Below are 14,496 nucleotides of genomic sequence, written 5' to 3'. Positions count from 1 at the left end.
CTCTTTGTATGGCTAAGGGCCTTACACCTGCAATCCTGCAGCCTGCCTCCCACTTGCAGCTTCCTACCTTTTCACACAAGCTCCCAGGACACCAGTGGCAGTACACCAGAACACCTGTGGCAGTATTTTTCCTGTTATTCATCTCCTGGATTTATACTTGCAGACCGTGATACTGTTGTTACAGCAGGTTCCCAAGGGAAGCAATTGCCACTGGTGTTAGCATCACCCCTTCTTTCTCCCCTTTCCTGATTTCTACATTTGGTTGTAACTTCTGGTTTACACTACAGGACTCATTAATGGGTTTGCAGAAAGCTCAGCAATGAACCAGCCGTGTAGCACCTTCCCAGTCAACAGGTGCTCCCAGCAACAATAACAGCACCATACGCAGGAACAACCTATGGGGAAAACGTCTTGACATAAAATACAGAGTTACTGTGGGAAAAGTACAAACAGGGAACCACCTGCTCTAGTGGAGAGGGTGCTGAGGGCTGGATACTCCTTTTTCTGATTGGCCAGAAAAACCCTTTGGAGAAGGGTTTTTCCCTTTTCTTTTTCTCACCATCTTTCTCTTCTTATGTTTTCTTCCTTTCACTCCCCGCCCCCGCTCCCAAACCATCCACCATTAGAATCGATGAACACCATCAAATACAGATCTGCTAGTAAATCTCCATGCAACATACAGTGGTGTGTTGCTACTCTTTCCATCACTTTCCTTAGTATATATCAAAAAAGTATTACTTTTGATTTCCCTTCACATACAGCACAACTTTTACTATAACACTTCTATTACTAGAATAATATCCTTATGTTTTAGTCCTTCACTTTCCTAATTTTACTTTGCCCTATAAAATGGAATTTGAAATATCACAGGTAAATTTGTATTCTATTACTGCATATGCTGTTGTGGAGATTTTCTAGCATGCAGCATCTGCTAAAAAAGAACAGTTTTATGTTTCTTAAGCAAATCCAAATCCTCACTGATCTTAAATAATGTTTGATCTATACCACATAAAACTGGAAATTGAATGCTGTTGACATATATTAACTCTAATAGGATGATACAATCATATGCTTAATATGCTTGATATGCTTGAGGAAGTAATATTTTCAATCACCTACTACTATTTCCAGTATGATTGAAAAAGAAAAAAAAAACAAACAACAGAACAACATTGTGGATCAAGAGATTTCAAGTTTTTCAGAGTACCAAAAAACCTACAAAATAAGTGGTGTGACTTGGTGTTTTCACAGTGGAATTAACATTTCCTCTATAAGTGATTTTCAGAGAACAGACACTTTTAACTGGTGGCAGACTAGAAAAAATCAGTTCTTGTGCATATACAGCAGGCAGACCAACATACGTGGAAGAAGCAAAAATCTTATGTAAGCGATTACTCTGGTACAATATTATTAACATTTTATATGCTTTCCTTACCCTGGACCTCTCCTCTAGTTTTGTCATCATGACGACTGTTGCACCCCGTTGCTCCCACATCATTCTCCAGAAGTCACCGAAGGTTTCTGGCAATGCCCCTTGCGTTGCTATATAAGCATTCTGCTTTCTGTATCCATCTATGTAGTTGGCATTGATATAGTCACTGCCCGGTATGCCTGCAAAGAAAGAAGTGTGAAAACATGCGGCAGCATTTCTGTGCTGTTCTATTGTACAAGGGCTAAAAAACCCCTGTGACACAGCTGCATCGGTGAATCTTAGCTTGCTGCATGCCCAGTAGTACATGGGTACTTGCAAGTGAGTGTATGCCATTTGTGGAGCCGAGGGGTATTATGGGCTTTCTGGGAATAACCATTTCTTTGAAACAAAGGACACAGTCTAAAAAGGAAGTACAAAAGAAGCCTGAAAATCTGTAGCGGATGGAGAGACGTGGTAGTGGAAACATCAGCATTTATAAGTTGATCTGACACTGCTTGCAGTCACCTGCCAGTATGGCAGCCTCCGCCTGGGCCGGACAGGGAAGCCTCTCCATCAGATGCCCTGTGTGCGTTCCATTTAACACTCTAATTGAGCTCATTGCATCTCTTCTAAATATAGAAAAAGGGTTAATGTTGTCAGACTATTAATATTACTGCTACATTCACTTTTCCCATTAAATGGGAAGCTAACTATGAGCTTTATTTTAACAAAGCACATTTAAGAAACAGTGGAATCTGCTATATGGTGCATGCATGAAATAAAGACCTCTGTTAGTCTGAATAAAAATTAAATACATGAAAAGAGGAGGGAATCCAAGACCTATGGGCACATTGGACCTACACTGTCAATTGCTCAAGGCTCAGGTATTTTGGACAAGACCTACAGGGGGACGACTTTGGGTGTGTCTACCAGACACATGTCCACGCTTTGAGCCACATAGGAGCTAGCCAGCTCCTAACTGGAATGTATTTGACTGAGAGTGTGCAGTGCCATGTCTGTACTGGGAGCTGGACCATAACATGCCACCTGCCAAAGCTGAGGAGAAGTAGCGGCTGTAGTGAAGATCATGTTACTAGTCTGGGCTAATAAGGCAGCCATACTCACAGAAAGGGGAAAATATGGACATACAGGTCTCAGTCCCATCCCTCCTGTATTCAGCAGTGCAGTGTCCAGCTTTTAAGTCTGACTATGTGCATGTTGGAAGACAAAGCATGGCAGGCACTAGTTTCAATGTCACTGCTGTTTTTTTAACTGATGACTTGAGAAAGAAAAGATACTCATGTGAGATCTCAGTGCTGGGGTGATGGCAAAGCAGTATTTCCCATATTAGTGCAGTGTTGAACATCGAATTATTCCCCAGAAGAGTTAGCTGAAATACAGAACTGTGTATCTTAACAAAATGATACAAAAGGTTTGTTAAAGTAATTAACAGAAATTACTTCTTTGAGCAGCAATGAATGATTTTTGCTTACACAGCCGATCTGCCATGATCAAGTCTACAGCCTCAGGGTATGATGCAGGTTTCACAAACTGTTTCAAAAAACAGTCAAGGTGATCCAAGCTCCCTGGCTTATTCTAAAGCTGTGGCTATTTTCACTCCACAAAGCAATAGAGTTTAATTTCTTTGGCTATGAAACACATTAAATTATCAAATATCTTTAATGAAATGTTTCCCAAGCTTTCTGTCAGAAACTGAACCTCCAAATCTATCCTGATGTCTTATCTCCTGCTGGTGATCCCAAACCAGTAATTATTGTGGCTGCACACTCCTGTCTTTCCTGACGATCAAGTGGCATACATCTGAAAACATCTTCCAAAATAATTTAAATTTGAATGGAAAGTAGAGGTATGACTTTAGCACTTTTTTGTTTGTTTGTTTGTTTTTAGCTACAATTTCAAGAGTTTCTACAGTCATTCTGGGTAAGCTTAGTGTTACATTCCACTACTTACTTAGCAATGAATAAACCCACTGATTAACTGTGACACTAATTAAAAGCCAATATAATCGTGAAATGATTGAGATTATGGGTTACTGCAGCTGTAGTCTGGCATAAAATTTTGTCTTTACGCCCAAGAAAGCTTAATAGATTTTCTTGTTTTATATGTTCAAATTACATTTAATCACAAATTTAAATTTGATTTGACTTTCTATATAATTAAAGGAAAAATCTGACAAAATATTTCACTCCTCAGGCAAGATGCATGGATGGACGCAGGAAGACTGGCTCACTATCATTAGAACTGCTTGAAAGTATCTTCTGGGAGAAAAGTAAAACAAAATTAAAAACCTTTGAAACCTTCATAGTCTATTGCTAAAAAGCATGATTTCCCTCCACGAAAGGCAAATATTGGAGTTCAAAAGACTCACTCTTGTAGACTTGAAACTTTTTTACATGACACTTCTCATTGTGGATTTTGCAATTAATGACTTAGAAAATACAACTGCTAGGCACAATGCCGTATTTTCCTCCTTTATCAAGATAATAAAATATTTTTGCACAAAACAGATGAGAAAGAAAAATGAAGCCAACAGGAGAAATCTACACCAACTGGGTATTATTACCAAAGGAACTGAGAAAGCTGGTAAGAAATGTTTGCTGCATAAATTAGAATTATATTATGATGCCTGGTATCATACTTTGAAGCATATGTTATAAATAAAAGCCTGAGGAAAAAATGAAAAAGAAAAACAACACTTTGTAAAGTGGTTAAATGATCTTCTGGGAAAGCTGTCCTCTGGAGCTGATACTGCACAAACTCAGCGTGAAAATTAAGCATGAGAAATATTGCAAACTGTGCACTAAAGAATCATCTTTAGAAATCTTAGCAGCCAATCCTAGTACCTGATGTAAAAAAATACAGAATATCTAAAATTGCAAGTACTCTACTTCCTAACTTGTATTAAATTTATTGATAAATCATATTAAAAGAAGTAACTTCTAAATTAAATAAATTCTAATTCTTTAAATTAGAAGCTTTCAGATTATTCTTCTTTGATCACAGATGCAAGTAAGGAAGAATTAAGATTAACAATTACTGATATTGTTATCAGTACGAAGAGGATTTCTTCCCAGCTAGTGGAAAGAAGTGGAAATTTCCATTCTATTTCTCCACTTGCCTTTAATGCCTTTGTGCCTTAGAGGACACAAAAAATTCTGTATGTTCTTTAGCCAGAAAAATCCTTTTAGAAGGCAACTCAGCCTCATGGAGCATGAAAAGGATGTTGCTGGGACATGGACAGGAAGGTCCATTTACCACAGGACCTGAGCAACTGCCAGTAACTTCACTAAAGCTGTTTTAGGAAAAACTAGGTGCTGCTCCAACACTTTGCACTGTGACAAGATTTTCATCAAGGGTTTATCTCTAGTAGAATACAGTGCTCTATAGGGTTATGTCTCTACTGCGATCAAGAGGACAATAGGATTCACAATGCTAAGCTCCATTGGTTCTTTCACCCACAGTATCCATTAGGTGTTTTCTTTGTTCTCCGTCCATTCTCATAGTTCCTTCAAGTATCATGTCCATTTCTCACAGAGTCTCTTTTCATCACTGTTTTCATGCATGACCTCAGTTTCACATCTTGTTCCAAAATCCTTTTGTATTCTGTAATACCATTTTCCTTTTCTCACTTTCTATCTCACACTTTGCCACACCAGTTTTTGCTTCATCACCTATGTCCCCACAATGCCCAAACTTAAAGCCCTCTAGGGAAGATGCCTTATCATAAAAGGCCTAATGAAGTGTGTGCAGTTTAAAAATAACATATACAAAACCTGAACACCTGTAAATATCTACACTGACCAAGCAGAAACAATTATCATGGGAAAATAAATCTAAATATTAAAATTATACTTTATGCAATGACTTTTCTGGCCATAACCTCATTCTGAGCTGAGAAAGCTGAACAATTCTCTGTCAAGTCTAATAGTGCAAAAACAATCAAATGACAAATCGTTTGACTGCAGTACAATGAAATCCTGCATACCTTTGTTGCTGCCATAGCTTGAAGGCAACATACCCACAAGCACAGCAGCCATTGCCATCATTACTTAAATTTGGGTTTAACAGTTAAAGAGAGGTCAGTTGTTCTATAAAAACATGGGTCAAGAAGGGGGCAAAGAAACCAAATTCTGTCTTCAGTAATATTGATATGAACCTTAACTAAGTCTATTGGCATCAGTGGGGTTTACTGCAGATTTAGGATGGCATATCTGAAGTGCAAATTTAAGGTAATCCACACAGTATAACCTGATTTTTACAAGTTTCACGAAGGCAGAGACACAGTTTCTGCGCAAAAAGTCATCTAAAGACTAAGCTTCCAGACCGTAACTCTACCATAACTATTTTCTAGTAGCCTTTTCAACGACGGTGACGGATGACTAGAGTCAGCAATCTCCTTACTCTGCCAGACAGGAATCGAGCACAACGAGGGAAGAATCACATGAATAGTTGAGCATAAAAGACATCCCATTTTCAAATATCTCAAGAGAACGAAGCTGTCCAGATTTTACAGAGTAAGAGTGAATGAGCAATGCCACAAAATTAGACAATGCCACAATTAAAGTGCAAAAGATTTAAAACAATGAGCTCTATAGCTTCTGATTTATGCTGTACTTATGAACTGAGATTACAGTACAGCTTGCTGTAATGTAGACTCAGATCCACAGGGCTAATAACGTAGACTTCAGAATTATTCACTTGATTTCCTGAAGACAGTTATAATCTTAAATACCTTTAATTAGACTTCAAATTTTATTCACAAATTGAAATCAATTCATGAAATTATTTCAAGCCTTTACAAAGGCTAAGTACAGAAGAGCCTTTCTGTTTGAAACAAATTGAACCATAAACCTTTGTTTCTGTGCTGCTTCCCTAAGAGATGTGCTGTTAGTCATAAAAAGAGTGTGAAGTAGTAGGATTAAATTCTGTCATGCTTGTAGACAAGTTGGAAAAATGCAATGATGAACGCAAAATGCTGATGAAGCTGTACTGTTGGTTTAAATCAACGACTGATGTTTTGAACTATGTCAGAGCAAAAATCAACTAAGGCAGTTACTAGGTGCCAGTAACAACTGTTTATGTGGAAGTTTTTGTAACATAAATTCTATATAATTAAGGAGATTATCAAATTCAAATGGTCTAAGCACAAATCTGGACTGAAAAATGAAGCAGCACAAGACCAATGAAGATATTGTAGTAATGAATATGGGTAAAACGAAAACTATTTACAAAGACTGAGGAGATTTCACTACGTATCATCCTGACAACATAAGGTAAGACGGAAAAAGAAATGACACAAAAAGAAAACCTATAGATTGCTGGATTGTGGATGAACTATTAGGACTAGGAGAGTCTGGTGAAGAGGGAAAGGATGACAGATACGGAGCCTCAAAGTGAAATGTTGAATTATAGAGAATTATGGAAAGAAGGCAATACCAACAAAAGGGTGGGCAGAAGACACAGAATTAAGCAGGACAAAGAAAGGGCTTGTGTAGAGGACAGAAGACAAATAGTTGAAAGAAAAAAAAGGTGAGAAAAAAATGAAAAAGGTGAAATCTAGGGATGGAAACTAAGAACTAGCAGCTGTAGAAGATCTGCAGGTAAGAGAAGAAACTTGGAAGGTGAGTAGCAGAAAAACAGGCTAGGAAACAGGAGGAGGTCTGTTAAGAAAAAGGAGGCTTGGATTTGTTTTGTTTTATTTTAATAGTTGGCTAGTATTAATAAAGAGTAAAAAATGAAAGTAAACTGATTGTTCAGTGCAGTTCCTCAGAGAAAGAGATAACAGCATTGTGCCAGCCCAATGGACACAATATATTGAGATAGCAGTATGTTGCATGATAGTGAAGTTGAAATCCAACATGAAGTCATCATACTGTGACTACATTACAGCTGTCTGAAACTTGATTCGGTGATTCTTCATCTCTTTAAGACTGAGTAACATCGAAGTTAACTATCAAAGGAGTCTTTTTTTTTTGATAGAAATATTAATTTATACCTTTAAATGATGCACTAAAAGGGCTAATGAGTGCCGGTGAGTTTGACAATTCAATAATAATCAATTATTTGATAATCCCTGGAAGTGTTCAAGGCTAGGTTAGACGGGGCTTTCAGTAACCTGGTCTAGTGGGAGGTGTCCCTGCCCATGGCAGGGGGGTTGGAACTAGATGATCTTTAAGGTCCCTTCCAACCCAAACCATTCTATGATTCTATGATAATTGCTGCAAAAAAACAGTTTCAGTATAAATGTGCACAGTAAACTGTGAGGTGCCAAATCTTCGTTACCCATTCAAGAACAAAGCCACTAGATATTTTCCCAAAGCCTTCCCCAATGGACAGTGTGGGCACATATAGAGGAAAAAGTCAGAATTGTTCTGAGATGATTTCAAGGGTATCAAGAACGACACCATATTTGTTGTTAAGTCACAACTATAACAGCTTACGAAGATCCATAGGCCAAAATTATTATACCCCTACAACTTGTCTCAGCATTGTTGTTGAGACAGTCATCATGAAGTCTACTCTATGAAGTCTACTTCATAGGGATTTCTACACCATGAATTTTACTTCCCTGATCTTTCTGTACCCTGTTACCTTACCACTGAAATACTTTTATTGCTTCTAAGCTACTCGAGACTGGCAGGGGGAAGGGGCATACAATTACTTTAAGTTTGTAATTGTATATTATTAGCAGAATGCAACACAAATGCAATGTGAGAGAGCATAAATAATTTGTACAGTCCATGAATGTTCAACAGATGTTCAAGAATCTATATTGACTGGAATACTTTCTAAATCTTAAGATGATGGCCTACACACTTGCTGATAATTTATCAATAACTGGCAATCAGACAATATAAGAATATTAGCAGTTTCTTGCCTTTTTCTTTCTTGACCATTTATGTTACATTTATATTACATTTTGGCTGTAGGAGCATTTTTAAAGCCACTAAATTTCCCATCAAACAAAAATTACACTGCTGAAATATGATAGATATTATTTTTCAAATTTTTTTTCATCATCAGTGTTACACAAATCCATGACACATACGGCAGACTTTTAGTCTTGGATGGCTCCTAAAAGAACTGGCAAGACTTTTTAAAATGCAGAATGTTTAATCATTTTTTCCCCAGTATTTTATTTACTCCATACAGGTTTAAGATCACAGACCTACCTACTTTGACTTATCTATTTCTCTTTTAATCAGTAAATTCTGCCCTCAAATCCATTTAGAAGCATACAATAAACTTCACTATGTTATAATGTTCTTTCAGTATACTGTAAAATTCCAAATGTCCTCTCAGACACATCCGAAGACAGCACAACATGAGTGATGAGATTTCAAGAACACAGGAAAAAAATTTTGCAAAGTAATATTTTTTTTCAGGTAGAAATTCAAATTACTACAACTAATTTGAGTTTTCCTTTCAAAGGGACACTTAATGTAATAAAATTTAACCAGTAGTGAGTTTAATAATCTAAAAAATTATTCTTGCAAAGTGAGCAATCATGTGGAGGAACTTCATGTTATATGCAATTACAGAGGCCAAGAACGTAGCAGGCATTCAAAACTAGGTTTGAACACACTTAATAAGAGTTATAAAAGGTACCAAAATAAACATTTTGAAAGCATTACTAAGCCTTGTGTTTCAGGGCTAATGCAATTTTTAACAACTTGATGTTATCAATGGGTGAAAAGAATTAATTTCAAATCTCTACTTCTTAAGACTTTCTAGGAATCTCTTCATAGTGGCTACAGTCAAAGGTAGGCAACTGAATAAAACCAGCCTTGTGACCCATTCAAGAGTAGCAATTACAGTATTCCATATTTGTGCAACACCATCAAGAAGCAAAGTGGCCATCAGTGAAGGATTACAGTTTGGCAGGTGCTTGGTTTCTTTTTCATATATATTTACTTTTAAGCAAGGATCAAGTGTTTTGGTGTAGAATGGAGCTCTTCATCTTAGAAAGATCATGTTTATTATTCAAACCTCACTGATAATATTAGTCTTCCTACGGCCACCAAAGAATTGCAGATAAGGCCTATATGTGAAATCCAACCAAATATTCTCCATACAGTTGTAACAAAATGTAATATGGTCCAAATTTAGGTCCTGATCATCTCGTATAGTAACTTAGGTAATGGAATTTTATTTTTTTTAAACAATATTTAAAGTATTGGTTTCCCTGGTAGCATGAAAACAAATGCAGCTGTCAACTAAGATGCTAGGCAAACTGCATATTTTCACTGCAGGAATATTTACTTAGAAGTTGAAAGAGAAGCACTTATTACCAGATGCTAAGACCAATGAATTAAACTTAGGAAGGTACACACAAAGAATTTCAGAAAGGCAATCATATAAAAACCTAGTGGGAAAAAATTTAAAAGGACAATTAAATACTAATTTATTACTGTTTCCCAGACAAATCATCATAGCATAAAAAAGGCATTTAATATTTGGTTTATGTTGCTTTTTGCAGCATAAACTGAAGACTAAGAATATACTTAAAATTATGCAAATCACCACATGGGTCAAAATCCCATTTGTGGTTTTACTTCTAACATTGATATTTCAAAGGTTTATAACATTCTTCTTTGTTTGGGGTCACTGACTATTACAGGTTTAGAAATTTTAACCTTATAGTGGTATTTCTTACTTAAAAAGGGAATCAAACATTACAGTTTAACTGTATGCTGTCCCTGCTCCTGAAAATACTTGGTTCTTTCCTACAGGTACAATGTAGATTTTTTTAATATTTTTACCATCTATTATTTTAAAACATGGCCTAATGTACTATGTAATTAGGTATTTTTAATTACTTTGACTAATGTTTTCTGTTTTGTCTGTTAAATTTTCTTCCTATTTTCTGAATATGTTCACTTTCTTTAAGGGAACCAAATCTCATGGGACATTTACGTGAAGGGGAACCTGGCAGAATTTTTTAAGCCCAGATATCTGACTTATAAATTAACAAATACATTTATTTGCAATTGTATTTTTCCTCTTCTTCTTTCCCCCATTACACAATGTTTTTTCCATATAAAATCCTGTGAAAATCTCGAGTCTTCTGTCAAATAGACTTATTTCTGTGTTAAAAATTTTGTTCCAAAGAACTTTACATAATTCAGAACAGCTGTTCAATTGGTGTTCTTGGCCTTTCCTGACCACGTACTTAGTTCCTTCTCTGGCCCAGTTACATAGAAAGGAATATTTTTCTTTAATGACATCACATATAACGCTAATTAAAGCACCTCCTCTCGTGTTGAGACAAGTAGTTTCTTGGTACCAGGTAGCAGCAGGTTCCTACACAGCTATATTCTTCTACAAGGCAATGTGAAAAATTGTAAGTGATGTTACAAACAATCTTGTCAGAACTGCTATATGAGCTGCAGAGGTGGAAGAAACATAAGCAGATTATCATATGCAAATTCTTCAAGGCAATCATTTAAATTTTCTAATACATTTGAGAAGTTCTTATCTGTGTTATCAAAGCCTACAGTATGCAGCTGCAATAAATAAGGGAAGATCTAAACTTCAATCAGTGGAATTGCCTTTTTCTTCACCAAGCAGATAATATTAAAATGGATTACACCTATACATATTGTCCCTCCTGTATCCAGTATCTTCAGGTCTGGAGTAGCCAAAGATAAGAAGCCGTTTATAACTGTAAATTAAAACATCTTGCAGTTTAAATTGTAGCATGTTAGGAATGAAATAATTATGACTTTGAATACAGTTCCCTACATCTTATGTATCATACGCAAGTCCTGTCAGAGTTACTAAAGGCAAATTTTATTTTCATTTAAATTTTTTCACTTAAATATATAATTGATTACATTCTGGCCATCTTTAATACCTGACTGTCAACAAAGAGAAGAAACTGAAAATCTGTCTTCATCCCAGGAAGCAGGTTAATGGTAAGGCAGAACTGGTAAGAAAATAAATCCTCTGAGTGAGAACTAGTGCTTCCTGTTGCTTTAGCACTTGGTAAGACAGACACAGTACCCAGGGCTGATCACCTTGGACAGTTTGCTTTAGCTAAAACTCTAAAACGTTCAACTTTTTGAAAAGCTTTTTGACAAAGAAAGATAAAATGAAGAGCTCTCATTATAGCCCTCTGCCAATCTTTTGGCAGTGACATACTGAGGTTCTAACAATGTCTGCATATGGGCATTTGTTTAAATATTCTTGTTTAACATTCGGATTGTAAATGGTCAAGAAAAAAAATGTTTTAATACAGAGTTCTCAAACTTCTCTCTGAGAACAGAAAGTTGAACTGATTTTTTTCCCCCACATTAAGGATTTGGCAACTGAAACTCAATAATCACATATGTTGATAATGTCATTAATTGACAAAACCATCGATTCATGCATGGTTACTGCTATATTTGCTTTGTAGAATTGGTGTAAGTAAACAGCTGTGATAATTTATTTTAGATAACATGTTGGTATACACACAGGGACTGATGCATTCAGTGTTATATGTGACCCTGTGTCAATTTTAGTGAATTTTCATAATGAATTACTGAGGATGAACATCAGAAAAGGATTGTCATTATAGGAATTTACTGGAAGTACTTCAATTAATACTTCATTATATTACTATACAAAGATATCAGGAGGTAAAATTATACTGGATTTTAGGATTTAATTAGTTTAAGTTTAAAGGTCTCCTTACCTTCTATTGCTGAGAGTAGAACACGAGAATGGTCATATGCAATTACATTCGCATATCTATTCTTTGGTTTGTTTACTTCGAGATTAGAGTGTTCCCATGTGAACTGCTGGCCGGGATCAATAGACTTCAAAAGAGAAAGAGAAGAAACGGAAACTTTTAGCTAAGGACTAGGTACTTGTTGCATTTATAATGATTACAAACCATATGCTCTCATAGTTTAGTCTGGAAATATTTTGCTTTTGAAAGAAAACTATGACTTCGGGACACATTGTAACATATATAACATATAATATAAAGCATTTTGTATTTATGCATCTGAAATGTCCATCAGGAATTTAAACCATAAGCTTTTCAGATCCAAGGCTTTCTCTCAGAGGGGCAATGGTATGCCATCCATCTTTTTATCTTTTCACTCAGTTTGGAAAGGGAGGGGTTCTAACATAACATAGAATGAAAAAAATGTCAGAAAACTCAAAAACACTGGGATCGAGAGGAATAAATATTTCTGTCTTTCTCTATTACTAAGTGCACATGTTCAAACAATTCTGTGTCCTGTTTACTAAATAAACACCAAATGTTCCTGAAGTTTTCCAGAAGAAAAATAATGTTGTTTCTGTTTTTCCAATTTGATGCCAGGCCAATACATGATACCAGTGTTGCTTAGGGAACCAAATGCATGTCATCCAGGGACACCATAAAGAGACTTGATTTTTCTTTCCTTGAGTCATAAATAAGAGAGTAATTCAGGCATATTTGAAATGTTAATGATCTCTTATTTATACAAATAACTATATGGTTCTAGAATCAGTGTTTATTTCCTGCTTCCTTCATGTTGCAGGGTGGAGTTACTAAAGCTTGTCCAGCACTCCATCCTTCAACATTATGAAGACTTCTGGCTCTACTACGTACCATAGAGGTAAAAGTACTCTATGGTTGAGGTATACATACAGCTGGGTAAACAAAAAGTACGTAGCAGATGGTATCTGCTCATGCCTGCTATGGTAGTGGCTGTATGACAGGTCATCTCATACTGAGAAGTCACAATTAATCACGTATTGTTTTACTTTCCCTTTCTGTAACATTAGAGACCTTAAAATTGTTTCATCAGCACATATATGCAACTATGGTTTGTGGCTCATGCCCTTTGCTTGATCCTGGTAACAATCAGCAGCTCCTTATGCCAGGTTGCTGTAATACCTAATCAGTATTCTGCCACTTCAAAACTAGACATCACTTGTGTGCTGTGCTATGTATAAACATAGCAACCTGATCCTTCCCATATTAGGGCTTGGTCCTTCTTCAACCAAAGTATTACTTTTTCTGACTACACAGTGGAACTCCCATTTTTCAGTTTTTATTCAGTTTTCTTACAATTTAGTTTCACCACGGTAATGTTTTCCCATCCTTTGAGATAGATGGCTGATAGAATTTGGAAACAGGTAAGTACTGCTTCATTTTAAACACAAATATTTTTATCTTTACTGCTAAATGCTATATATTTAATCTAATGCGAAGAGAAAGAATTTGGACCACATTTCCGTCAGCACTGGGAAAAGGAGAGTCATATACATATATAGTATATTTAAGACATATAGTATATTTAAGACATGACCAGTCTACACCGGTCAAGTCTACACTGTATGACTTGAAAAGAAATCAAATTCACATAAAAACTTCTCTCAGAAAGAATCTCCCCTCTTTTCCTTTTTCAGTGAATGCAGGTAAATAAGGTAACTTGTGCAGGATGTCTGCAGGTCACATTTTCAGTATTTTAGTGAGTAATTATTATGGGTTTAGCTCTGAATTCTAGCAATAATTTAGAACATAAACATAGTAATTTCAAAATAAACAGAAGATGCTCTCAAAAGATGCTCTCAATATATTAGCGCACCATACTCTCAAGAAATTTTGAAATAAAATCAGTTATTTGACCAGGAACAAAGCACATCTACACTATCTGTGACTACCTTCTCAGAACTTTTTGAGAGGCATATATGCAAATATGCTAGCTAAAGAGCAGCCCACTGCCCCAGAATGAGGCAAACACTGCTCTGCCCTGTTCTACATATATAACTGAAGGAGACACTCTGCCTGATTTTTTAGGTTTTTACTTACAGTGCCCAAATATTTGGAAATTATTTCACAATATAAGATGTCACATACACTTTCTCTTCACACTTGATAAGAAAACTAGAAAATAACAGAATAATCTGGCTGACTAACATGCTGCCAGTTTTGAGCCTGGACTGCAGGACTTGGACTTTACCCTGTCAAAAATAAAAAGGAGGTACAAAAATCTAAAAAAAACCCCATAAATTATCTATTCATAATTACAACTACTTGCAAACATAAAGTTCTCAAAAATTATGTTCTATGTAGATTCTTA

General features: G+C 36.0%; 1 protein-coding gene across 3 annotated transcripts in view; it reads right to left on the bottom strand.

The window, feature by feature from the left end:
- PTPRD (protein tyrosine phosphatase receptor type D) overlaps positions 1-14,496 on the bottom strand; it is a 373,393-nt gene that overhangs the window by 51,050 nt on the left and 307,847 nt on the right. For all 3 annotated transcript variants that reach the window (XM_054186468.1, XM_054186469.1, XM_054186470.1), the window contains 2 exons: positions 12,111-12,234; positions 1,436-1,611 (listed from right to left, as the gene is read on the bottom strand). In XM_054186468.1, coding sequence (XP_054042443.1) covers positions 1,436-1,611; positions 12,111-12,234 — 300 coding nt within the window. The remainder of the gene's footprint in view (positions 1-1,435; positions 1,612-12,110; positions 12,235-14,496) is intronic.

The sequence above is a fragment of the Rissa tridactyla genome, chromosome Z, assembly GCF_028500815.1.
Source record: "Rissa tridactyla isolate bRisTri1 chromosome Z, bRisTri1.patW.cur.20221130, whole genome shotgun sequence".
NCBI lineage: Eukaryota > Metazoa > Chordata > Aves > Charadriiformes > Laridae > Rissa > Rissa tridactyla.
This window is presented reverse-complemented; position numbering and strand designations above follow the sequence as displayed.